The sequence below is a fragment of the Rhamphochromis longiceps genome, linkage group LG20 (genome assembly GCF_057381845.1).
Source record: "Rhamphochromis longiceps isolate RC_006_pf linkage group LG20, R_longiceps_female_GT1.1, whole genome shotgun sequence".
Taxonomy (NCBI): Eukaryota; Metazoa; Chordata; class Actinopteri; order Cichliformes; family Cichlidae; genus Rhamphochromis; species Rhamphochromis longiceps.
Genome location: NC_140576.1, coordinates 10,353,588 through 10,378,483, shown reverse-complemented (window position 1 = coordinate 10,378,483; position 24,896 = coordinate 10,353,588). Strand labels below are relative to the sequence as shown.

At 40.5% G+C, this 24,896-nt stretch overlaps 4 protein-coding genes and 1 long non-coding RNA gene across 9 annotated transcripts in view; 3 read left to right on the top strand and 2 right to left on the bottom strand.

The window, feature by feature from the left end:
- LOC146644963 (uncharacterized) overlaps positions 1-1,632 on the top strand; it is a 63,264-nt gene extending 61,632 nt beyond the window's left edge. The window contains exons 3-4 of the long non-coding RNA XR_014909084.1: positions 752-1,352; positions 1,566-1,632. This is a non-coding gene — a long non-coding RNA (uncharacterized LOC146644963). The remainder of the gene's footprint in view (positions 1-751; positions 1,353-1,565) is intronic.
- Position 1,633: 1 nt separating this feature from the next.
- Positions 1,634-3,647, top strand: smim1 (small integral membrane protein 1). Its single transcript, XM_085394088.1, has 2 exons — positions 1,634-1,743; positions 2,177-3,647. The coding sequence occupies exons 1-2, from the start codon at positions 1,649-1,651 to the stop codon at positions 2,301-2,303; spliced, it is 222 nt and encodes a 73-aa protein (XP_085250214.1). The 5' UTR covers positions 1,634-1,648; the 3' UTR covers positions 2,304-3,647.
- Positions 3,648-3,808: 161 nt separating this feature from the next.
- mad2l2 (mitotic arrest deficient 2 like 2) lies at positions 3,809-11,587 on the bottom strand. Of its 2 annotated transcripts, none has more exons than XM_085394087.1 (8): positions 11,492-11,587; positions 6,550-6,668; positions 6,380-6,451; positions 6,185-6,285; positions 5,988-6,082; positions 5,036-5,109; positions 4,860-4,952; positions 3,809-4,769 (listed from the first exon to the last, which is right to left on the bottom strand). In XM_085394087.1, coding segments are annotated over exons 1-8 (594 nt in total). In that variant the 5' UTR covers positions 11,493-11,587; the 3' UTR covers positions 3,809-4,730. The 2 variants fall into 2 exon arrangements, with proteins under 2 accessions (XP_085250213.1, XP_085250212.1); XM_085394086.1 differs by lacking the exon at positions 11,492-11,587 and adding an exon at positions 6,938-7,877.
- Positions 11,588-11,857: 270 nt separating this feature from the next.
- Positions 11,858-16,271, top strand: slc25a45 (solute carrier family 25 member 45). The gene is made up of 7 exons (XM_085393740.1): positions 11,858-12,248; positions 12,808-12,863; positions 12,963-13,006; positions 13,095-13,166; positions 13,277-13,456; positions 14,180-14,414; positions 14,860-16,271. The coding sequence occupies exons 2-7, from the start codon at positions 12,827-12,829 to the stop codon at positions 15,153-15,155; spliced, it is 864 nt and encodes a 287-aa protein (XP_085249866.1). The 5' UTR covers positions 11,858-12,248; positions 12,808-12,826; the 3' UTR covers positions 15,156-16,271.
- A 129-nt stretch (positions 16,272-16,400) lies between these two features.
- Positions 16,401-23,960, bottom strand: LOC146644959 (solute carrier family 35 member E2A). Of its 4 annotated transcripts, none has more exons than XM_085393737.1 (9): positions 23,893-23,960; positions 22,600-23,075; positions 20,902-21,037; positions 20,588-20,715; positions 20,285-20,405; positions 20,152-20,205; positions 19,788-19,860; positions 19,541-19,686; positions 16,401-18,518 (listed from the first exon to the last, which is right to left on the bottom strand). In XM_085393737.1, the coding sequence occupies exons 2-9, from the start codon at positions 22,865-22,867 to the stop codon at positions 18,290-18,292; spliced, it is 1,155 nt and encodes a 384-aa protein (XP_085249863.1). In that variant the 5' UTR covers positions 22,868-23,075; positions 23,893-23,960; the 3' UTR covers positions 16,401-18,289. The 4 variants fall into 4 exon arrangements, with proteins under 4 accessions (XP_085249863.1, XP_085249862.1, XP_085249865.1 ...); XM_085393736.1 differs by lacking the exon at positions 23,893-23,960 and adding an exon at positions 23,380-23,886; XM_085393739.1 differs by lacking the exon at positions 23,893-23,960 and adding an exon at positions 23,504-23,886.
- Between the last annotated feature and the right edge of the window lie 936 nt (positions 23,961-24,896).

The following is a 24,896-nucleotide window of genomic DNA, read 5'->3' as shown; positions in this document are numbered from 1 at the left end:
AGGATCACTGGTTTGAGTGGTTGTTGGTGGTCATGACAATTTTCATATTAATGATCAAGGAACTGACCTCACAGCCCACTGTTCATTCAGTAGGCTGGTTTCAGTCATTATGCAAATGTAGTGTTTATAAGGCTGGGGAAACCTGCAGTCAGCTGAGACTGAAGAAGACACTTGGATGAGCGACGAAACGTTTCTCCCACTGAAAACGCCACGTCCAGATGAACAGAATCAACCTTTTGGGGGCCTAAGATACAATGTAACATTGTTCCTTGCTAAGTTGTCTGTTAAGTCCCTTGAGTTAGGTGTCTTTTTGGTGCCTTTTTTTAAAATTTCAATGTCAGTGTTAACAAAAACAAATATTTCTCTTAAAATGTTGAGCTACAAGGACTGGACTGAAAAACGAGTGAAAACACAGTCAATATTTAAAGAAAGACTTTGAAAGACCGTCAGAAACCCTGGAGAACTGTTGCTCAAGACCAGTTAAAATATCTGAAAGTCTGGCTCCTTAGAAAGAAAATCTAAAGAAGTACAATATTGCTTATTATTTTTAGGTTTGTGGGAGATGTATCACATAGGGAAAGGAGAAATAGGCTGCAGGCAAGCTCAGTGCGTGTCCATAAGTGGGCAGCAGTGTACAGCATTCAAGTTAATGATGAATGAGTCTCTACCTCTACCTGCAGAATGTCTAAAGCAGAGTGAAACAACACTGGTGCAAGCTGTAGTCTTATTAGGATCCACTATATCCTTGCAGATTGTCAATCCAAAGTGCTGAAGTCTTCTACCGCGATTCTTCTTCCTTCCGATTTCAAGGATCAAATGATTTGAATGTTTGTTAACCAGACTGGTTAAATCAACTTAACGACTTCGTTCACACGCAGGATTCTCATTAACTCAACTTCTCAGCTTAAAATATGACACTTCAAGGTAAGTAAAAACAAAATCCCTTTGCTTCTTTTGAGGTATTACCTTGTATGCACTGTAATTAAAGTAAGTCGCAGGGATCATTGAATTATGTGTCTGAAACAGTACACGGACTGTACTACAGTACTGCATTTTGCCTTTTCAGTGAAGCCGAGGAGTAAACCTGCATGCTGTTGTGTTTAGCCCAAACCATTAAACTCTACAAAATCAACTATCTTTGCTAAGCAGTGCACTATCTGCACAGGCTCTGCTGAAACAGGAGACTAACAAACCACATCGAGCTGGCCTTTATCACTGAGAAAGAGTCATTTAACAGGGTCAAAAACAACAGATGGATTAGGAGCAAAGGACTTATGACAGGCTGAGGCACAGCCCTTCGTCTCAGTCGCTGATTTACAAGTGCCGGAGAGCAGAGATTCCTAAGCAGGCTGGTGAGTGTTTGTGACTCCTACAGGTGAGCAAGACTTTTGTAAGACTGTGAGGATATAAAGGGAATTTGTAATCCTTCAGTCACTGCTTTTTGAACTGGTTTATTTCAGTCATGAGCTATGGTTTAGCCCCAAGATATTTGATTGCCTTTAAGATACCCTAAAAGTGTTAGTATTTTGTTACGAAGACACAACTGTCCAAACTCGCTGTTTCAGAGCGCAGTGAAGCTCAACACTGAAGCAGTGAGTGAGCGGTGATTCCAGCAGATCAGCCCCTGAGACGAAGGAAAACTGTCCTCATGGACTCCAACGGTTCCGGCAGCGTGCAGTACGACCGCTGGAATGAGGACAACATCAACATGAATGTAGAGGCTTCACAGTCCTCACTGAGGAGGTGAGACTTAGAGGATAGCAGCTGGGCTTGACACCACATGAGGACTAAGTTAAACTGACAAAGGTTAAATGTGTTTAATAAAAAGAATCCAGGTTTTATGAGTTTGACATTGACCATACAGTTTAAATCAAGTGTAGGAGAAAGGTTGTAATAGGTTTTATCCATGTATCCATCTCACTTAAACTTCCTGCAACCTATTTTTTATAGTTTAAATGATATGTAGTTACTTCCTCCAGGGAACTTGTGTTTTTGACAGTGTTTGTGTGTCTGTGAATGGGATCGCTCCAAGTTCTGAATGAACTGTGGTATAACTTTGTTTTAAAGGTGTAGAGTGGGGTCATGTTATTAATCCATTAAAATTAAGCTTACATCCACCATAGGTACCAAACCACAGGTACCAAATAAACCCGCCCCCTTTCTTTCCCATTCACAGGATCTGCAACAGCATGTGTGTCGGCAGCACTGGAATAGTAGTAAAAGCAGCAGGAGCCGTAGCTGCACTGGTGGCAGTTTACATCATAGGATATGTGATGGGGTACTACATCCATCGATGCCCGTAGGGGAACCAGGAGGTCAGGAGAGAAAAGAGATTTAAAACACACCAAAAAAGCATAAGCTTCATATGCAGAATGAGCTGTGACTGAATCGGATTTATTGTGATCAGAAAATATACAAATTCATGGTTCATACTGATACTACGGCACATGAAAATGGAGTTATATCATTATATGATGTTCTATGAAGTGTAAAATATTAATTCATATCCTTCTCCAAAAATATCAGGCTGTTTTTTTGTCCAAACTGATAACTAGAGATAAACTCCTTTGGGCAGGAGATACCTTTGGATCTACTGACTGTGGTATTTCTGTGGACTGCAGGAGTCTTAGATCACCTTGGTTTAGACTGAGGGTGAGCAATAGTTTAGACAAACATTTGTGAGTCATTTGAAGATCAGCCACTGTGGAAGTTGACTGAGTAAGTTTAATGTTTGCTACTGCTGGTCTTTTAGTGACACTCAAACTCATCCAGACCTTCTGCTTTTGTTCGATTTCTTCCCAATTGTTCTGAACAACTGCAGCTTCAACAGTTTTGGATCTCAGCTTCCTTTAATACATTTGTATTTAACACATCTACTCCACACACATACTCCAGTACATCACTACGCAGTAAAGACAAAATGGATGTTTAAAAACCTACTTTTTTACTTTTATGCTAAAAAGTGATCTATTTTTAAACCTCAACTCAATCTAAGTTATCTCTGTTTTTCATAAAAGAACACAACCTCTGTGTTTTCTTAATGAACTGAACTTTAGAGAGCCTGTCGTGTTCGTGTGGTATCAGATCATTTTTATATTTTAAATCTATGAAGTGTCTTTTGGTTTCATATGACACAATCCTGCAAACAATACAAATTAAATTTAAGCTTTAAGTTTATTAAGGGCTAAACTGACGTGAAAGTTAATGCCTATGAATCATTGTGCAAACAATACCAACCATTTACATTTAAAAGCACTGTAAACAGTTCAGTTGCATGCAAGGCTGAAGATCTTGTGTTAATGTGGTATTCTAGCTATTGTTATGCAGACCATAAATGATCTGCTGTCAGACAGGAAAACTCATATTCTTGTGCCAGAACTACTTTGTGAGACACTTCATGTAGCTAATCAGTCTCCGTGGTATTTAGACCTCCTGTGCATCATTTCCCAAACGGCAGATTGAAAGCCGACAGCTCGGTTGTACAAAGACAAACTGTTTTCCCCATTTTCCCTGTGTTAGTTTATTTCTCACACATTATTGGTTTTTGTTAGATTTCCTCCTGTAGCACTTGGTTTGTTTTTTGCCCCTTGGTGGAATTAACCACCTGTTTGTATGACTTCAACTTGTTAAAAGATTCAGATTTCAGATGTTACTCTTCCTCCTGTCATGTGTTTGGGTCCTTGAATTCTTATACCAAGACCTTTATTTACATTACAGTTCGTTTTTTGGTTTGTTTGTTTTTTTTAGAGTTTAATAAACTTTCACATATTAAAACAAACTTCTGTGAACGGAAAAAAAAATCAAATGCTCCATTAGAACTTTCTATTTGCCATCCAACAATAGAAGAGAATGCTACCCCTGGTTGCAAATGCACACAACGAAATCCTTTAACTTCACAGAAACTCCAGGAAGGCTTTCCTGATAGATGCTGCTGTGGACACCATGCAAGAAACTGCTCGGCAGGACATTACAGAGAGTTAAGACACCGTACAATAAACAGAGTGAGACAGACTGACAGACGACCTCCATGTGGAGTTATAAGGACAGGCTGTCTGTGGGAGTTTCAGCAAATAAATCTGCCTACAAAGAAACAGAGTAATATTATTGCACTAACAATACAACTGTCATCTCAGTTTACAGACTGGTGTTAATGGTACATACTACACTGTTTTCCTGATTTCCATATGCTTTGAATTTCATAGAGTTACAAGGACATTTCCATCCGGTTACCCTAAAAATCTCCATTCAAAAAACAACAAAATACATTACGTATCAGCACGATGCACAGCTACACTGACCACATTCATGACAATATCAGACTTGACTGCTATCAGCAAAAAGGATGATATTTAGCAGTGGAGTGTGATGAAGAGCTGAAAGACTTTCCTGGCACATAACGGGAAATAAATTAAAAATATATACATTTTAACCAACGGCCCAGAATTTCACAAACAGAACCATAATCACGCATTTATGTGGAATGAGAAAATGGCCCACGCTGATGATAAAGGACTTCTATCAACCCAGTGTGCGAGTCCAACCTTTAACGCCGCCAGAAGCAAAGTTAATGGACCTCATAAAAATACATTTCACAGGGAACATCACTCTCTCCCCATGTGTTCCTCAACAACTCATCAATTCAGCACTGATAGGCTGTGTTGAAGATTCTGCCTGGGATTCCCTGGTGTCACAGATTATCTCCTGCAGCATGGTTTCTGCTAAGAAAGCATCTATGTTTTCTGGGCTCTCTCTTCCACATACAGCTGCATCTGTTAAAGGCAAACAACCAAACAATGTGGACATGCAGATGACAATAATTCACCATTAAATGAATCAGTGAATGGGATGCTTCTGCTTACCTTTACTATATCAGAAGTCATAGTCTTTAGTGGAATGAGTCTAGGCTCCTGCATGTGGACTTCTTGCTCATCAGCGACTATCCATGGAAAATCCTGCAGAGGCAAACACATTAATGTGACCAACACATGTAAATAACAATTCTGTGTTTCTGAGTAAGTGCATTTAAACACCTCACCTTAATTACTTGAACCTTCTCCATATTGCGAGTAGCAGCATCTCTGGTATGTACTAGTACTGTAAACGAACACCCTGTGACAAAAAAAGAAAAGTAAAACAGTTCAATCAGTCAAATCTATGAGCCCATACCACCTTATGTGCACTATAATGTCACCTTTCTCTGGACTTCAGTTTAATTGGCATAGATTTCTGACAAAGGCTTGATTATTCCATCAATTAATCTGATAAGAAATACTTTTGTCTTATTAATTAGCAATAATAAATATAGAAAACTCTACAGGTATTTCAAAATGAAACCCCAATTGGTTTCCATTTTAGAAATTGTAATGTTTTAAATTTTAACTGCATACAACACCTGTCAAAAAACAAACAAAAAAACTAAACCTTTGACTGTATTTCCGTGTCACGTTTTAATGGAATTTTTTTTAAAGAAAATGTTATCTAAAATCCAAAAATATCTAAATAATCTCAAGTACAGTCAAAGGGCAAAGTCAAATAAAATAAGGTATATATATACACAATCAAAATTGACCTTTACTCTGTCTTCTTGGAAGGCTTTCTGACATTAAGAGTTCTGACAGTTTTCTGAGGTAGATTTGGTGTGTTCTCATGTTTATGTGTGCCAAGTGAATGAGTTAGTTTGTGTCTGTAAGCCTTTAAAGGAGTATGTGGTGTTTGCAATGAAGAAAAGTGAGCACAGACTTAAATGAATGTAAATCATTTGCTAATGGGTAAATCAATTTATGCACCTCCTATCTTCCAAAGGTGAACACAAATATTTACCCCAGTAATGAAGAGAATCCTCTTAAGCTGCTTAGGCAAGACTTTGTGCTGAATCATGTGACTTAAAGGATATCATTTAAAAATCTTTCCAAAACCTTTGCAGAGTATATGAGTATATAAGCATGTATGTAATTGTCTTCTCTTCCGGTGAGCCACGATGACATTACCTGGTGGATTACTATTTAAAACAGCATCACACACGCTGATCTTCAGGATGAACGCCCTCAGCAGCTGCTCCACGTGTGACAGCAACGTGTCTGAGCTGTGAAAACACAAATAGCAGTCAGTGACCAGTGTCACAGTAAAAATGTATTTCAACGGAAAGATGCTTCTTTTTAGTAAACATTAAAATGTGGAGGGCAACCTGATGGAGAGCAGTGGTGGCTGGGAAATCTCGAAAACAAATCTCTCTACTGGATGATGCTCTTTGTCCATGATGACCACAACCACCTTCTCTGCATCGTTCTAAGAGGCGAATGGAGGATATCAGAGCAGTAAGAGGAGAAATGAGAGTACACTTTGTGTGACATTGACCCGTCACTTTCAGGACATAGCTTACCTTTTCAATGAGTGGCTTTATACAGTGTAGTGTATCTTGGATATACTGATTCAGCTCTGGGTGACATGACATCTGGAATAAAACACACCAACAGAAGTCCTGTATTAGAGAAGCTAATATGCACACACCTAACAGCTGCAAACAAATAGTAATAACACATAAAACAGTACCTGCACAGGTACGTTGTACTTCTTTCGCTTCTGAAATATCCCAGAGGGATAAACCTCACGGACATACAGGATGAGATGAATAGCGACCTCCAGGAATTCACACAGAATGTCAGCAACCACTGGAAAACATGCGAACAATAAAACCTCTCGTGTTCTTGCTAATGTGACAAAGTCCCGCCAAACCCAATGCAAACATTCAGCAATATAGCGTCGCCTACTTAGCTCACTTTAATTCATAGTAAAACCCAGGCAGACAGTGACAGCATGGTTTATGTAGGTTCCATATGCCCATGACTTTGCAAGGGGGACAACTACCTATTGGAAAATTAACAGTAGTCTCGCCGAGCTGACCAGACCTGGTATATATATATTCCTTTAATGGCCTTACCTTGCCCAAAATTGAGATCTTGCCTCGTTAGAGTTGTCATGTTTTACTCCCCTGGTTCAGCAAAATTAAATTTAAATGCTTAATTTTCTGTACGACTTGCTAACTTGTGTAAAGCAGCAGTCTTACCGGTCCTCGTATTGATTTTAATGGTTCAATATCTCGTTTTTTGTTGCTGCTGTACCTGACAACCGAAGAGATAAGAAGTTCAGTTTTTACAGAATTTTACACGTGTTTAAAAAAACCCGCAACGGTCCACATGAAGACACCCGGAGACATTAGCAACCTGCCGACCCGAACCGCGGCATTTCTTTTTTTTTTGTACGCGAAGCTTCGTCGCCCGCCGAGGTGACGTCACTCGTTGTTTACAATTGCGTACTCTGCCGTCCACTTGTGATGACGTGATATGGACCGTTGGTTTTATTTTTAGTTTCCACCTTTTTTTTCCGCAACAGTTATTACAAAATAATAATAATAATAATAATAATACCGCGAGGTGATTGGCAAAAAGCCCTGAAACATTTATTTTTGTCTTATATTATATTATATTTTATTATATTATAATTGATAATAGGCTTTATTTCACTAATTAATTGAGTTCACAATTTTGTTTTGATAATTACCAATTATTAGATAATTATCAGATTTTTTAAAAGTTGGTTTTAATTTTTTAGTTATGGTTTTATACTTGCTATGACAGCTTCATGAATGAAAATATCCTTAATTATCAGTCTTGCCGAATGCAGGTATTCTGTCTCCTCGGCAAGGTTATGCCATCCCGAGGTGTCCCATTGCTCATAAATATGAAAACATACCAATTACGCATGAAACATATTGAATTAAAACAGTAAATCATATGCAGCCTAACTAAGGGTGACTAATGTTATACCTGGTTATTTAGACAATCACAACAATCTGTTTATTACGCTTATTCTTTTTCTTTTTACATTTTTTGGTTGTTTGAATTCAAATGCTAACTTACATCAAAAGTCCTCTTCACTCTCTCTTTTTTTTTTTTTTTGCCTGTCCCGTTTGGCTCTTTTGCTATCAGAATTATTGTCTAAAGGCGAAGAAAGATGCCCAACGGATTTACTTTACCAAATGGACGATCCCAGCCTTGCCGTAATGGTCTATTTGATTCACCTTTTATTGTTTATTTTATTTTTTATTTTCACTTGCTAGATACGGGACAGACTTGAATGAGGAAAAGAAAAGGGAGAAAGAAAGAGGAAAAAACAGCGGAGAAGAGGGACGGGGATAAAGGGCAAAAAACAAAAACCAACAAAATAAGCAGACAAAAATACATATATCAATCACCTGGATCACCTGTTGAGAAAGAAAAAAGAAAACAAGCATTTAACAAGGGATAAACAACATCATGATGATCTATGGGAACATAACAGTAAATACTAAGTGTTAAACATTATTGCGCAACACGTAAGATGGACAGTGCAGTTTGCTTTGAGGCAGGGCCGTGCAGAGAGGTTTAAAGGGGCGGGTGCTCAAAGTTAAAAAGGGGCACATTGAACCAGGTTGAATAACAACAACACACATTCATCAAGAATCTAATATGGGAAGGTCAGGGCTGTGTTGATCTGAGACTGTAGACATTAAAAAGTCCATAGGAGAGATGGTAGCTGATTAAACAAGTGTCATGAGATAATAACAAAATACAAAGATTGGTGACAGCGCTTGGAACCATAAGGCAACAAAAAACTGTGAGAAATAATTTAGGCTCTGCCTGTGAATCACTCTTTGCTTCTCTTCTTCCTTCCATCCCATCATTTCATATATCACTCTCCACTTGCTGTCTATCTGAGAACAAGGCACAACTTGTTATTGCAATAAACTATAATCTAATTATCCACACCTAACAACTCCTGCACTTAATCTATAATAAAATGATGACAGAAAAATGTTATAGCACTGCCTTTAGCAGCCTCACACAGCTCCTACTGTTTCCTCCTCATGTCCTTACCAGCCATGTCTGGACAATGTTATATCATGAGTAATAATTTAAAAAAATCCATATACATAAAACACACACATGCACACACACACAGTGACATTTTAGACCTTCTTCAGAATACTGTATATACTATGAGCTACAATAATAAAGCAATGAGGAGGGGGAAGTAATAAATATGAAATAATGGCAAGGCAAGGCAAGTTTATTTGTATAGCACAATTCAACAACAAGGTGATTCAAAGTGCTTTACAGAGACATTAGAAACAAGAACAAATAAAAAGCATGATTTAAAATTGAATAAAACAAGCAAATAAACTAACTAACTAATTAACAAACAAACAAACAAACAAACAAACAAACAACAGTATATAAAATCAAAACAGATAAAATCAGAACAGTAGATAAAATCAGTAGTTAAATGTAAGTTTTGAAATTTAAGCTTAAAGTGTGGATTTGGTGCTTTATTCAAATGCAGCTGAGAACAGGTGAGTCTTCAACCTGGATTTAAATAAACTGAGTGTTTCAGCTGATCTGAGGCTTTCTGGGAGTTTGTTCCAGATATAAGGAGCATAAAAGCTGAATGCAGCTTCTCCGTGTCTGGTTCTGACTCTGGGAACTGATAAAAGACCGGATCCAGATGACCTGAGGGATCTGGATGGTTCATACTGGGTCAGGAGGTCACTGATGTATTTTGGTCCTAAACCATTCAGAGCTTTATAGGCCAGCATCAGAACTTTAAAGTCTATCCTCTGACGGACAGGCAGCCAGTGTAAGGACCTCAGAGCTGGACTGATGTGGTCCACTTTTTTGGTCTTAGTGAGGACTCGAGCAGCAGAGTTCTGAATGAGCTGTAGTTGTCTGACTGATTTTTTAGGTAGACCTGTAAAGATGCTGTTACAGTAATCAAGCCTACTAAAGATGAATGCATGGACTAGTTTTTCCAGGTCCTGTTGAGACATCAGATCTTTTATCCTTGATATATTCTTGAGGTGATAGTAAGCTGATTTTGTTATTGTCTTAATGTGTTTTTCTAAGTTTAGGTCTGCATCCATCACTACACCCAAATTTCTCGCCTGGTTTGTGGTTTTTAGATGTATAGATTGAAGTTTGCTGGTGACCTGTAATCGTTTTTCTTTGGCACCAAAGACTATTACCTCAGTTTTGTTTTTGTTTAGCGGGAGAAAATTGTGGCACAACCAGTCATTAATTTCCTCGATGCATTTACCAAGAGCCTGTACAGGGCCTCGGTCTCCTGGTGACATTGTGATATATATTTGTGTGTCATCTGCATAGCTGTGATAGTTTATTTTGTTGTTGTTTATAATCTGTGCCAGTGGGAGCATGTAGATGTTAAACAGATGGGGTCCCAAGATGGAACCTTGGGGAACTCCACATGTGATACTTGTCTGCTCAGATGTGAAGTTACCTATTGATACAAAGTATTTCCTGTTTTCTACGTATGTTTTGAACCAGTTTAGTACAGTTCCTGAAAGACCTGCCCAGTTCTCCAGTCGTTTGAGTAATATGTTGTGGTCAACTGTATCAAATGCTGCACTGAGATCCAGTAAAACTAGGACTGACATTTTTCCACTGTCTGTATTCAGACATATGTCATTAAACACTTTGGTCAGAGCGGTTTCAGTGCTGTGGTTCTGTCTAAAACCTGACTGGAAGGCATCGTAGCAATTATTCTGTTTTAAGAAGTAACTGAGCTGTTGAGAAACTGCTTTTTCAATGATCTTACTTAAAAACGGGAGATTTGAGATCGGCCTGTAGTTGTTCATTTGTGTCTTGTCAAGATTGTCCTTTTTCAGTATAGGTTTGATTACAGCAGTTTTTAGTGATTCTGGAAACACACCTGATAATAAAGAAAAGTTGACGATCTGTAACAGGTCTGACTCTAAAGTGTATTTATGATGATTCCATTTGTTTCAATATCCACTCTGTGCAGGGCAAAGCTTATTACATTTTTAAACTGTAGAGATACAATAATTTTACTGCTGTAAAATCCAAATTTTGTCTTATGTCTTACTTCTGTCGGTGCTGTGCTTTTTGGAAATCGAATTTCCCAGAGGAACCCACCCGAGGGATTAATAAAGTTCTATCTTATCTTATCTTATCTTATCTTATTTAAAATATAAATCTAATATAATCTGCTTCTTAATGTATGTTCTTTAAAATACAGCGTGTGTTTTTTAATATATTATAATTATAATAATGCATAATTATGTGGACATGCATATTAGATCGTTTTTAGTGAAAAATAATCCCTCCAGAAAGGCAGGAAAAGCCCGGAAACTTACTTTAAAACTAAATATGTTTCTAAATACTTTAAAACTAAATATGTTCCCTAAAACGGTGACAGAGCTACAGACCCATGACAGCCTTACACAGGTAGCCAGCAGCTATGACCAGCACTACTTGTGCAGTTAATAAAAGGACAGGTAATGTTTGTCGCGCTGTTGCACACACAGCACGCTCGTTTGTTTCAATTCATCAGTTGCAACAAGACAACTTACCAACGTGTACATAATAAGCCAATACTCCTGGGTGCTATACACTACAGTGTACGCTGTACACCTACTTACTGGTTTTGTCGCATCAGTCTGTGTCTCTGAGTTAACTTGTGTTTCTCCTACAGCTCCGGACCGCTAAAAATGCGCGTGCTCTTTGTGAGCTCGTTCCCGTCTCGTAACTAGCGCGTTCTGCCGTCAAGGGCGATCATTGGTTAAATGTGATCATGTGACTGATGCAAGCCAGATCCTTTTATTTAGCAAAACTGTGATTAATAGTTAAATATTATTGTTGAGGGGCACAGACAGGACTCCGCACGCACACACACATAAAAAAAATACTGATAATTTTTTTTAAAAAGTTGCCCTATCAAAAGGGCACCTTGGGCACCCATCAGGAAAGGGGCGGGTGCTCAAGCCCCTCTAGCCCCCCTCCCTGCACGTGCCTGCTTTGAGGTAGGAGCCAAAAAGGGTGTAGTTTGTGTGTGTGAGCACCCGTGTGTACACCTGTGAGCATGAACGCGCTTGTTTTTAAAAGGTTCCTACATGTAATGATCTGCTAGAGGGTGTGGGGAGCCACAGCCCCGTCCACCAGGGCATGAAGCAGGTATGGAGGAGATCAAAACTCCAGACCAACACAAGGAGACCAAGGAAGACCAACAGAGGGGCAGTCCTCTTCACTCTCTGTTGCACATTTAAAGCGATCTTGGGAAGCGGCCAAATCCTCATGTGACACAAGTGGGCTTTTATGTCCATGGGATACTCTGACCGCAGAGCGAAGAATGACATGAGTTGTGAACAAATTTATTCGTAGGATGTTACAGCTCTAAAGGTAGGCAAGGTGCTGTTATTTTTTTTTTCTAGAACTGGATATTAAAAAACACCATGCAAAAGAAGAAGAAGAAAGAACTGGAAAGCGAACTGTCCTCCTGAACACGCTATTGTATTTTAACCATTCCACAAAGATTAAACCTGGCTAAATTATAAGGTTTGGTTACCATTTACTGTTTTGGCAACCCTAAAAACCATATTTTATGTTCATTTACTGAAGCATAATAAATGTTTTTGTTTGTCAGATGATCGTAAATAATAATAGATTGTGAGGAATGTGTGTGAAATGCCATACTGCCTTAACTCAGGCCAGAATCCATATGTTTGTGTTCTCAATCACTCCTGAAAATTCCATTTTCTGAGCCATGAAAAAAAATTGTTGTGGGATTTTCACCTTGGACTTTGATTTTGATGCAACCCCCATAGAGTACCATTTCTAAAATAAGTCACACATTAACCTCCTTGACTGCCAGACCAATCAGCTTCAGTTATGACAGCTGTAAAGCTGCATCTTTAGGTTTTATCTTTATGAGTTTTGAAACACTGTGGTTTTCTTGCAGATTTGAAACTGTAAAAGTCATGCCTCTCTTGGAATTTTTAGCTGGGAGCATTTCAGGTAGGAAAATCCTGTTTTTAAGAGAACAACAGAAAATGTAACACAGAGCAGTAATTGTCTGATTGTGGAGAAATAAAATGTTGTTGTTGGTTGTTGTAGGTGCACTGGGAATTGCAGTAGGACATCCGTTAGACACTGTGAAGGTTGCATGACACTTTGAAACCAATAAATATGACTTAATGCACAAATTGTTTCTTATTTTTTATTTTACATCTCTTCTTACATTTGTAGGTACGTCTCCAAGCCCAGTCTGTGTATAAAGGGATATTTCACTGTGTGATTAAAACATACTCTCATGAAGGGGTGGGTACCACATTTTTCCTACATTGTTTTGCAAGAAATACTGACGTGAAGTAGTGTAATGCTCCACTGGGATAAGACAGCACTGATCCTTTATGCTTTAATCACATCAGCTCCATGGATTCTTTAAGGGCATGGCATTTCCTGTGCTGACCACTGGCATCACCAACTCCGTTGTCTTTGGCTGTTACAGTAATGCTTTAGGTTACCTCACTAAGTCTCAGCGCAGTCGAGGCAAACCGGCCTCTGCTGCACAGGTCTTCACTGCTGGCTGCTTCTCAGGCCTGGTGCAGGTAAGATCACCTGATGTTCTGTGGTTGCACATGTCACTGCCATGCAACTGTGTATGCACAAAGCTTCATCTGTTAGAGCTGCAGGAGACCACACACGTTGCAAAAATCACTGCTCACACCAACATTCTAGCTGCAAGCCACGAGATACAAACATACCTACAGAAGAATCTCAACCAAGTCCGTTTGAAGTACTTTATCAGCCATTACTGCATCAGTGTGACTGCATTAGGACAGACTTTGGCGCTCACAAGCACCTACCACCAGCTTGGGAGTATTTTCCTTTGCTGAGGCATGCGCTGTGCAGCAATTTGAAACAGTTGCAGTTGCGGTATTTGTCCACCAGGTGGCTCCAACTATTCACAAAGCACATCAATTTTGTGGAAATTCATTAAGCTATTTTCTAACTCTGTTACACAGAGAACAAAAGAAAAAACAAACAAATAGACAAAAACTGTATTAAACAATTAAAGCTGGTGCTCTTGCCAAAGTAAATGCTGAAACAACAGGATTATCACTGCTTTCACAGAAATTCAGGTTTTCTTCATGCAATGTTACATCTGACCACAAGGGGGCCTCCGAGTGTTCACTGACTGCAGCTCAGAACCAGATAAGAGATTTAAGGAAATTAAAAACCAGCTCATGTTTCATAACTGAGATTTATTTACACTGCAGATCATGACTCGGCTTTACGCTACTTTAATCTTTGGGGCAATCTGTTTTCAGGTGTCGGTTTCTGCACCCATTGACCTGGTCAAGGTGCGTCTTCAGGGTCAATCGACGTCAACACGATATCGCGGACCCGTGCACTGCGTCGCTGTCATCGTGAGGGAGGAGGGGCTCAGGGGTCTGTACAGAGGAGGCCTGGCCCTCACTCTGAGGGACGTCCCCTGCTATGGGCTCTACTTCTTACCTTACGAGGTCACTCGTAAGGTTCTCACTCAAGATGGCAAAGAGCCAGGTCACAATCATAACATAATACTGGATATCATAGTGGGATAGTTTCTTGTATTCTGACAGATTTTAAAAGGACTTCATCTCACAAAAGCTGCTCAACTGGAATTAGTCATTTAAATCTTTAAGGCTTTCAGTTTGTAGCGCATGAATCCAGTAATGAGGTGAACACACATGATGAAGCTGAATATAAATATCTAGTTACTCATGAAAATTCATCTTTATTTCTTAAGTTACTTTTATGTTCAGGGATCCTGATTTTAAGGTCTCATTAAAATCTTCCCTGCACACATTAACCCACATGGATATTTTACTATATCAACCTCATATTTGGCTCTACGAGAGAGTCTGCTTTGAAAACCGTTGGCACATTTTTTGGCAAATAGTTTAATGAAAACTATTCGTTTAGAAAACTCCTCAGTATTGTCTTAGTTCTGCCTCTCTGTCCTCAGGCACCTTTGTGATATTGGTGGCAGGTGGATTCGCAGGTGTGGTGACCTGGTCCTTCGCCACGCCCATGGACGTCGTGAAAGCTCGGCTCCAGATGTCGGGGGCCGGCGGGCGGGAGTACGGCGGCGTCCTGCACTGCATGAGAGTGAGCGTGAGGGAAGAAGGAGTGAGGGTGTTTTTCAAAGGCCTCCTGCTGAACAGCCTGAGAGCATTTCCGGTCAACGCTGTCACATTCCTCAGCTACGAGAGCCTGATGAAGATTTTTTATCCACCACGAGCCAGTCACTCTTCACAGTAAAGGGATGGAGACACTGACTTCAAGGATAAAATATCTTTGAGACGATTTCAGTATAAAGAGTGTTCTCAGTTACTAAATGCTGTTTTTAAACTGCCTGTAGAATAAGTCAAAGCATCAGAAACCTGGGAACACTTTAAATTCAACCTACTGGTGAGGAAAGATTAGCTGCTGCCAGTGAGCCTCCTGCTACACGAGTATACACACTTTAGATCAAAACTGCTACAGTCAACATTTCTGCATTAACAGCATATCACAATAAAAGTGATGACTTGAAATGACTCCATAAAAAAGACCTTTTGAGTTTGTTTTTTGGGTGAGTGACAGATGTTGTATAAAACGTTGAGTCCACAAGTACAGTGCTTCAAGGATTGGCCCGAGAGCAGAAAAGGCTATGGCAAGAAAAGTAAATATTGGCGAGGAAAGATTTAATTATTACTTTAGGAGACGATGCTTTAGTGCTCTGTCAACATATTTCTCAGTGTTAAAATAACTATCAAGAAGAAATCTTGTGCACACGTGCAAAAAGTGGATACACTTTACATACCGGAAACATATCGATTGGGCAACGACCTGGAAACTCTAAGGGATTTTGTTCCAGATTGATGTGATAGCATCACACACCTGCACATCCCTGATTTCAATCTCCCGTTTCCCCACATCTCAAAGGTGCTCTGTTGGATTGAGATCTGGTAACTATGGAGACCATTTAAGTGCAGTGAACTCATCGTGTTTAAGAAACCAGTTTGAGACTGTGATATTGCTTTATCCTGCTGGAAGCAACCATCAAAAGAAGGGTACGCTGTGGTCATAAAGGGATGGACATGGTCAGCAATACTCAAGCTTCTGTGTTCATGCCTAATTCTGGATCTGTCATCCGAATGTTGCAGTAATCTCAGCAATGTTTTTCCAGTTTTCTAACGTCCAGATTTGGTGAGCAAGTGCAAATTGTAGCCAGGAGTGGCCCCAACTATGGTCTTCTGCTTCTGTAGCCCATCTACTTCAACGTTAGACCTGTTGTGCATTCAAAGATGCTCTTCTGCATACATTGGTTTTAAATTATTAGAGTTACTGCAGCCTGCCTATCCACTCAAAGTAGTTGGGCGTTCCTAATAAAGTGGCTGGTGAGTGCATTACCATAATCAGGATACGTGTACACTGTGTGTAAATTAACAGCACATGATACTATTAAACAGGCGGCATAGTGAAAGAAAATACTTTAATCTTCTGCACAGTGTCCATCAAACATTTTTACATCCTCTGCAAAATATTTTACACCTTTGATTTGCACAGTTCCAAACACAGCTCATCATTACCTCAACACTTTGAACCTGGTCAACAGCCTGAAAAAAAAGCATCTGCATGTTGAAAATTGCCTCCTGAAGCAGCATTTCAAAGACTCAAAGTGGAAGGTTAGTATAAAAAGATCAATTCTTAACGTCTGAATGTTCAATCAGAGCCCACACGGGAGAAAAAAAAATGTTTTCAATGTAAAGACAAAAAGTTCAAGTCAGTTAGCTCTTGTGGTTAAACTGTGGCCACAAACATGTAAGAGAAGAAGAAAAGCTGCTTCTCGAGGCACAGCAAGAACGGTCAAACTGGAACTGAATAAGACAGACATGTCCTGGGTACGGTCAGAACGACTTTCTACATACGGGTGGAGGAACTTCCACTTTCAGGTCGGATGCTGAAATTAGAAGTAGCGAGGACAGAAGGAGGAACTGAGATTGTGTAAATTTGTAGTGACAAGCACAGGATGACTTTTGTTTTTACTGCAACTTGGGTTTTATTTTTGTTGTTTGTGGGGTTTTTAAATGCTAGAAATGCAAAATGTGGAGTAAGTTCTACAGGAAAAGATCCACAAAGAAAAACAGAACGCCTGGAAAGCATCAGCTGTTTTCCACATATGGTAAATAATTCCTTTAGTTTGAGGAACAATCAAAAGTGAGCATTTACAAGTTTCTGTCACCACATAAGAGAACCGAGTGTTTACAACTGCAGCAAGCAGAGCCGAACCAGGAAGTTTGCCATGTTTACGGCAGATGATTAGCAGGCACACAAAATATGGTGCCCACCGAAGAGGTTCCGGAAAACTACCGCAGCTGTGGTTCTTTTATTAAGTAGTGTTTCATTTATTTCAGTTTAAAATTCATTTCTGTTTAACAACTCACCAAAAATAACAAGATGCATAAACATCTGTTAACCAAGTGATCAAAGGAACATAGTTACACTCACAGTAACGCCTCAAGTGCTGATTTTACAGTTTATTTAAAAAAAAATTAAATAAAAATACAGCTGGCGCACTGCTAGACACAAAGCTTGATAGCCACTGGCAAGAACTACAGAAATAAAACTCAAGTTGTAATAAACTGTTTTTTAAAAAGGTTATAAATGTATAAAAACAGCAGCTTGTCCATTTATTCCTTCTTTCAGTCCTCTTTTCCTGATTAGATTAACAGGGCTGCCGTCCCAGCGTGGATCAGTGGTCATGTCAGCTTTATGTGTACACAAAACAAAAAAAGTGAAAAAAGCTATAACGTTATAGAGGATGAGCATTCTCAGAATGCAATAATGTGGCATCCAAGTGTTTTACACATGGATTACTAACGTGTAAAGCAGTCTTAAGCTTTGGCTGGACAAGCCTCAAAAAAGGCCTCCTACCTCGGGCACTGGAGCCCTACACTCAGACGCTATTAAGATACATTTTACACTGGATTATACAATGAAGATTAACATTACTACAAAATTTTTAATCTTACAGTGTCCGAGCTTTGCAGTTCCCATGCGTTTAGTAGCTGCTATACCACAGATGAGAGATAAACTAGCCTGTAATGGAATGCAAATGTAGGAAAAACACCCTGAGCTTCCTTTTACTGACCAATAAAAGACAAAGAAAGGATCAAAAAGGCTTAAAGTGGTAATCCGGTCAGGTACAAAGAAATACTGGTGAGAATGTTCCACAGGATGACTGATGGCTGACTGCTCGGTCACACACCCACAGCTCATCAAGCCATCAAATGGTTTACTTTAACAGTGACACTGAAGGAACCCTGAAAGACAGAAGCTCTTGAACCGGAGTGAACTATTGATGCTTCCAGTTCATTTCAGGCAGCACTACAGCTTTAAGAGCGGGCTACTCAGTGAGACTGAGAGGCTTTGAAGTCCTGGTCGTGGAGAAGGGGTTTGTGGTTCTGCTCAGCAGCCATGGCCTGTAAGGTTGCTCTTTGGAACTGCCTGGCTTTGTTGTACAAGAAGACCCCGATGAACACGAGGACGGTCCCGGTGGCGCTGAGGATGGTTACCTGGTTGCTGAACACAATGATGCTCAGCCACACAGACAGGGCGTGCTTAACAGTACTGGCAACACTGAGGAAGAATGAGGATGATTATTACTGGGGCTAACAACAAATTCATCCAGTTTAAACTTCTTAATATGACTTTTATATGTTCATCCTTATGATCTGCATATAAATGTTAGAACGGTGAATTCTCAGATTAAACAGTCTCCAATCTTAATTTCAGCGTACATATAAGTTATCTTCATGACATATCAGACTGCTTTAAAAGCTCCTTCTCTCATTTTTTTTTCTTCTTTCGGCTCTGTGTGATGTCAAAGAAAGGAGCGATCCCTAACATGTTCTCCAAGCCTCACCAAGCTGCTGTTAGTGGGGCACAACCAATCAAAAGAAAAGGGCTAAATCAGGGGACGCCTTAGAGAGATGGAACTAAAATACCTGCACAAAGACCCGCTATAAACAGTGAAGCATATACAAAATAATCAACTCAAGCCCAAGGAAAAATATATGGAGCTGGAAATGGGCATAGTAGGCCCCCTTTAATAACTTCCAGCTATAGAATCTAAAAGGTCTATATTGGGAAATATACAGTGATATGTGCACGAGCTCATTAAGAGCATTCCCATACTGGGCACGCTCCGCCTCAGCATCTCTGCTGCCGTCTCTAGTGTTCTTGTGCAGAGCACGGTAAAGTTTAAGCATTTTGTGGTTTCACTGAAGCTATTTTGGAATCTGCAGCACACATCCCATCTGTCAGGTGGGATAGGGAGCCAAACACGCTGGACTTTGTGGATTCAGATACGCTCACTAATGGATTGGTTTGTCTATTGTAAATAGACAGCACTGAGGTGCAAATCGATGCTGTGCTGTACTGTACTAGTACAGCAGAGAACAGACTTTAGTCAGTGCCGGTGAGATGATAAGATAAGATGATACTGGTGTAACTTGAAAATCTGCAAATGCAACAAGTGGTTATCTACTAAGCTAAGCGTGGGCGGTTCAAATACATCAATTAATTAACTGTAGCAGGAACTATGGCCTCCAAGAAACTCATGGCATGCAGGATAAAGTGCTTCTGACTTTGTGTCCTACCTGAAAGTAACAGGAGAAATCCTTCCCATGAGCGCATAGGCAGTGACGCTCTGCAGGTGGAACAGGCAACCATCGAAAAGCAGCAACAGGATGATGTCCTGACTAAAGATCAAGCTCTGTCCGCTCTTCCCAACCGTGGGGATATCCTGGAAATTAAACAGAACCATCAAGAAAGTTACCCGCTTGTTTTCTTAAGCATTGTAGGGCCTAACAAGTCTGGAAATTAAGAACTTCTGTTTTGCCTCACCAAAAGGAACAGCCAGGCAGGTATGAGCATGATGACTGCTGCCGCACTGGTGTAGAACTGCAGCTCGGGAGGGCTGAAATAACACAACCAAGTTTAAAAAAAAAAAAAAAAAAAAAAAAGAGCTGTGTGTTTACCCCATCAGCCTTTTACAGCTTAGAGTCAAAAAGCTGCATTAAATGCTTTCACTGAAGTCTTTTAAAGGGTTTAATTATCCATTTTGCACTTGTTTTTCTTCAGTTATGATCATGTACAATGTGCCGTTTGTCTCTATTTGTATGTATGTGCTTTTTGTACACAGGTCTCTCTTGAAAGGCAGACCTCGCTCTCAGTGAGACTACCCGTTTAAATTAAAGCATGATTTTACCTGAATTTGTATGTGTCTCCACTTAGCAGTTTTTTGGAGAATACATTCTGTAAGCTGAGATCAGAGAGACAAGAGTTAGGGCAAAGTAGGGAATACACCGCTGGTGGAAAAGCTGTGCTGTGTGCTCCAGTACCAGTCCATGATGTTGGTGGAGAGAGCAGCGGAGAAGCCGAGCATGTTGAAGCTGATCTCGGTGGCTGTGCAGAGGCCCAGGCCGGCCATGACTGGGAACAGGGACAGATTCACCCACAGCCCTGCACACAAAAGGGATAGGTGAAATGAATCCCCGTGTTTATCTAAACTAAACCAGCAACCAGAGCTGCGGCTGCCTAACTGGTCTGACTCCACCCAGGCACGCCAACACCAATAAGGCGTTCACTGTTCCTTCGCATATGAAAGACACGCCCTGAAGCCAGCACAGCAACGTGAACTTTACCCGTGTACTCCCCGAGGATCAGTCTTGACATGATGACTGTGAAAATGGGCGCCGAGCTCTTCACTGTTTCAGCGAATGACACGGCAACATTCTTCAGGCTCACCAAGCCCAGAACCACTGTGGTGAACCTGCAAGTGGAGACAATGATGGCGTCTGTGCTGAACTTGCAACAACAGTCAAGAGTAATTTCTTATCAAGCTGCACTTATAAAAAAAACAAAACACAAAATTCTCAATGAGGTCTATTTTCCTTTCAAATGCATGCATTCAATCTGTTATTAATCTGCATATTTACAGGATAGCAAACAATCTCACCTCATAAGTCCAACAAACAGCATAATCATGATGAAGTTGGAGGGGTACTCGTTTCTGGACTTGTGCTGGTACAGACAGCAGGGAACAAACATCTTTAAGCAGCCTATGACTGTGGTGGAGAGCATCTGAACAGCACCTAGCAAGAAAATGGCAGTTAAAAAACACAAAAAAATACAAAGGCAGACATTAATTTTCATGAGGGAGAAAACACTTCAAAATACTGCTGTAATGAATGTTTCCTGTCTGACTATGAGGGTCCATTCATGCCAAAAATGCTGACATCAGACTGATGTGGGATAAACAGTTGTCTATTTAAACTGAACTTCAGATCACCTGATCATTTGTGTCACTGCAATTTCACTTCTGTCATCTTGTCACACTACCTTTCACTTGGCTGTGCTGTTCTGCACGTTGCTTTGGCATGTTGTAACGGCCTGTATAACAGCTCAGGCGCGGTTCATAGTTGAACAAACAAAAATGGTATGCACATGAACATACAGTTAGCACACACAGGCAGTAGCGGTTTTTGATACGGGCGACACGGGCGGTTGCCCGGGGCGGCATCGTGGTGGGGGTGGCATCACGGGCATCGGCAAAAAAAAAAAAAATTGACATCAGCCAGCGCATAGTGGGAATGGCATAGGCACCGATCGGTTTTCTACCGCCCATTTGCTGGGAGTAAGGGCGCCCTCCGTTTGCGAGGTGCGCCTGCTGCTTGCAGCACAGGGAGGAGAGGGCGGGGCGGCGGGGGATTCTCTGGCTGGCTGGAGCAGCATCTAATAACCAACTCGCAAAGTAAAACAAAATAAAAACAAACCAACAAACACGAAAACACCAGACATCATGATACAGACTTGTAATTTGCACCGATGTTTTTTCGAAATTCTATACGCGAAAAGTGAGCGCGAGAGCCATCGGTGCGCCTGCTCGCTGCTGAAGTCAAAGTAAACTTTGTCATCTCCGCTACATACAGTCCAGTATATAGAGAGACGATACGACGAGGCTCCTGTTACAGCAGTGCAAGTAAACAAACAATATATATATATAAGAAGAGTAAAAAAATAAATATACACTTTAGGACCAGGGGTAAAGGGATCAATAACAATTTAACATTTAGAATTTAGAGTTTGATTTAAAGTCTCACACACAACCCCTCGAAAGGGGAGGGGCCCGGCTGCTTCCAAATAGAGCACATTTCATTCATAACGTTGTAAATCCAAGTCCATCATGTATTCATGATTTGAATCCTGGGTTGTGTGAAATGCCAGAAATAAACCCTAGACAAAGCGAATCTGTGAACTAAGGTGTAGGTTAGGTTATTAGGTTATGTTGTGGTGATTCTCGGGTTGGGGGATGGGTGTTCATACTGGAGCGCAAAATTAGGGAGTGCTCGCCCAGGGCGCCAAACAGGCTAGGACCGCCACTGCACACAGGTCCTCATTACTGGTAAATTAAAATCTCCTTGAATGCACCAAACCACCTACCCACAGCTGCACTGGTAGTTTTACAATCTAAAACAATAAGTATTGTCTCAGCAAGCCGTTCTTGAGTTTTATGTGAAAGTTGCCCTTCATCAATCTGAATCACAATGGCTTTTCATTAATCTTAAGATTCATGACTGAGGTGCACTTTTCTTATCTTGTGATTATTGCAGTTAATCAGTGTTAGAAGCAGCAGAATGATTTTACTACTTCTTACCGAGCATGCTGGGCTCTCCTTCCAGCAGCGACAGTATATATTTGTTCAGAAACAGGGTGCAGAAGCTGAAGAAGTACCAGAGACCCAGATAGGTCATGGAGCGCCAGTTGGACACCCCGGACTCTGCCTCGATCACCGTAGTCTCCGTTACCGTGATCTTCAGCACCTGCTCCCCCGGGAGGCTCTCACTGCGGGTCAGCACCACTCGCTCCTGGCGGCTACGTAACTGCGACAAGAGGCACCAGAGTGGCTGCTTGCTGCCCGGCATTATTCCTGCTGCCTGAGGGCCCCCCGCGGGCCCCACCAAAAGGGGGACTCTTAATGTGGCTCAGTTTTTTAGGGTTTGTTTGCTTGTTTGTTTTTTGGTTCTTAGTCCATCCTCTGAAATGTCCAGCAAGCTACCTCTCAGTCTTGCTGTGACTATTGGAAATCACTTCCTGTTTTGGTGTTTCCTTACTAGTCCTCTGCTGCAGATACTGGGGGGGGGGAAAAGGAAAGATCACAGGGAAGGGAAAAAATCTTTAAATAAATCACCCTGCTCTGTAATGCTGTGCCCTACTTTAAAAACCAAACAAAGCACATTTATCCCACACTGCTCCAATAGTTTACATAGAAACAAAAGTGCACAGTGAAATTACTTCATAAACTGTTCAACACGGTAAGCTGTGTTATGTTATATAAAGGCAATTCACTGCATATAACGCGTATCTACTGTATCCTCCGTTGATGAAAACATGAATATAATCAGCTTGTTATGTTATTAATTTTTGCACGACTAACCTTCAGCGTTAAAGTCCTGCAAGTGAAAGGAGCAGCTGTACATGTGGCTAGGACTAGGACGGAGGACAGACGGTGAATGAAACCAGATCAAAGTTCACTTAAACCGATGATAACACTGACTTACAGCGAGGCTTCAAGGACCGCCAACGACACACAAACAAGGTTGACACGTACAAGGTTGGGGGTGGCTACTAGCTTCTTCCCGCAGAAACTCGCAGTGACGAGATAAAACTACTCAAAAATATCACGTCACGAGGAAGACCCAGCTCTTACCTCTCTCTGTAACCTGACTGCCTAGGCTTGTACAGACAAATACTGAGAAGACAGTGGTTCAGCGAGGCAACGGACTTATCACAGGAGGAAGTTTAGGTTAGCTAGCAGCCGTTGCTGGTTGTTGTTGCTGCTGCACTGAATATAACAAGGCGGGCGTCACCCACAGAGCACGCTGCGCTCTCATCCACACCGGACAACACCCACATCGCAACACCCTTCCCGCTGTTAAAGAGAATTTACCTTTGTTTCTAGGTTACATACAGTTGTGCACCTGGCTTCGAAACATGGTTGCTAACAATGCGCATGCGTCAAGTAACATCGAAAGAGCCACAGATCAGAAGTTTCAAAATAAAATCTCCAGCGGCGAATGCAGCGGTCTTCCAGAGGGTCAGGAGTTCAAGTTTGTCTCATTATAAATATCTCTCTAAACGTCTTTTTCAAACTTATTTATAGTCTTTAAAAAATCCTGGCTTTTTCTGGAGAAAAAATTAATTAATTAATTAAATTGTGCTTTTAATTTCATACTGCCATCAGCGTGTTTCCGGTGGGGCTCACGTCACACTTGACACTTGTCAAAACATTATACATTCTCTCAGCTTTCCGTCGGCACAAGAGGAATGACTTCTGCAACAGCACACGTGGTGAAGTTTGTAAAATGTTGAGAACAACATATTTTTTAATCTAATTTCATTGGTGACTATTAATACAGACGTATTAATAACCAAATAAACAATAAGCAAATAACGCCTAGCACTGTTACCAAGATGGCTCGGGATGGACAATAAAGACAGAGAAATCGGCATATTTAGAAATAAACAGTGTGTAGGAAACAAATGTGTGGTGTCAACATAAAGAAATTTCCATATAAAGAGGTAAAATATCAAGTCACATTTGACCCTGACCTCTCATTCAAGCTCAAATAAGGTCAAACATTCATAAAATGCCTTTTATCTTTAAAACTGTACTTGAAATTCTGCTGCCTTTGATTTTAATGACAACATTATATTTGACATCCAAATATCATGTTACATTTGACCGCTCACCTTTATATTACACATCTGCCTTTCTTTCAAGTTCAAACCAAAATGTGTTTTACCTTTGAAGGAATTATTCCCAAGAAAAATAATGAGCTGCCCAGTTAGTTAAAAATATACTGTAGTATAACATTACACAATAAGATATTTATTTCCATTTATTTACAAATCAATATCTATTGCCCATTACCTACTCCTCCATAATGTCTG

Excerpts from the sequence above, each read along its gene's own strand:
- LOC146644959 (XM_085393737.1), bottom strand. The coding sequence starts at position 22,867 with ATGCCGGGCAGCAAGCAGCCACTCTGGTGCCTCTTGTCGCAGTTACGT. Across the intron at positions 20,716-20,901 it reads CTGTTTGTTGGACTTATGAG|GTTCACCACAGTGGTTCTGG; the intron begins GTGAGATTGTTT and ends CTCCACTTGCAG. Across the intron at positions 20,406-20,587 it reads GATCCTCGGGGAGTACACGG|GGCTGTGGGTGAATCTGTCC; the intron begins GTAAAGTTCACG and ends TTTTGTGTGCAG.
- slc25a45 (XM_085393740.1), top strand. The coding sequence starts at position 12,827 with ATGCCTCTCTTGGAATTTTTAGCTGGGAGCATTTCAG. Across the intron at positions 13,007-13,094 it reads ATCCGTTAGACACTGTGAAG|GTACGTCTCCAAGCCCAGTC; the intron begins GTTGCATGACAC and ends TTACATTTGTAG. Across the intron at positions 14,415-14,859 it reads TCAAGATGGCAAAGAGCCAG|GCACCTTTGTGATATTGGTG; the intron begins GTCACAATCATA and ends CTCTGTCCTCAG.
- mad2l2 (XM_085394086.1), bottom strand. The coding sequence starts at position 6,977 with ATGACAACTCTAACGAGGCAAGATCTCAATTTTGGGCAAG. Across the intron at positions 6,083-6,184 it reads CCACCACTGCTCTCCATCAG|CTCAGACACGTTGCTGTCAC; the intron begins GTTGCCCTCCAC and ends GTGTTTTCACAG. Across the intron at positions 5,110-5,987 it reads TTTAAATAGTAATCCACCAG|GGTGTTCGTTTACAGTACTA; the intron begins GTAATGTCATCG and ends TTTTTGTCACAG.
- smim1 (XM_085394088.1), top strand. The coding sequence starts at position 1,649 with ATGGACTCCAACGGTTCCGGCAGCGTGCAGTACGACCGCTGGAATGAG. Across the intron at positions 1,744-2,176 it reads TCACAGTCCTCACTGAGGAG|GATCTGCAACAGCATGTGTG; the intron begins GTGAGACTTAGA and ends TCCCATTCACAG.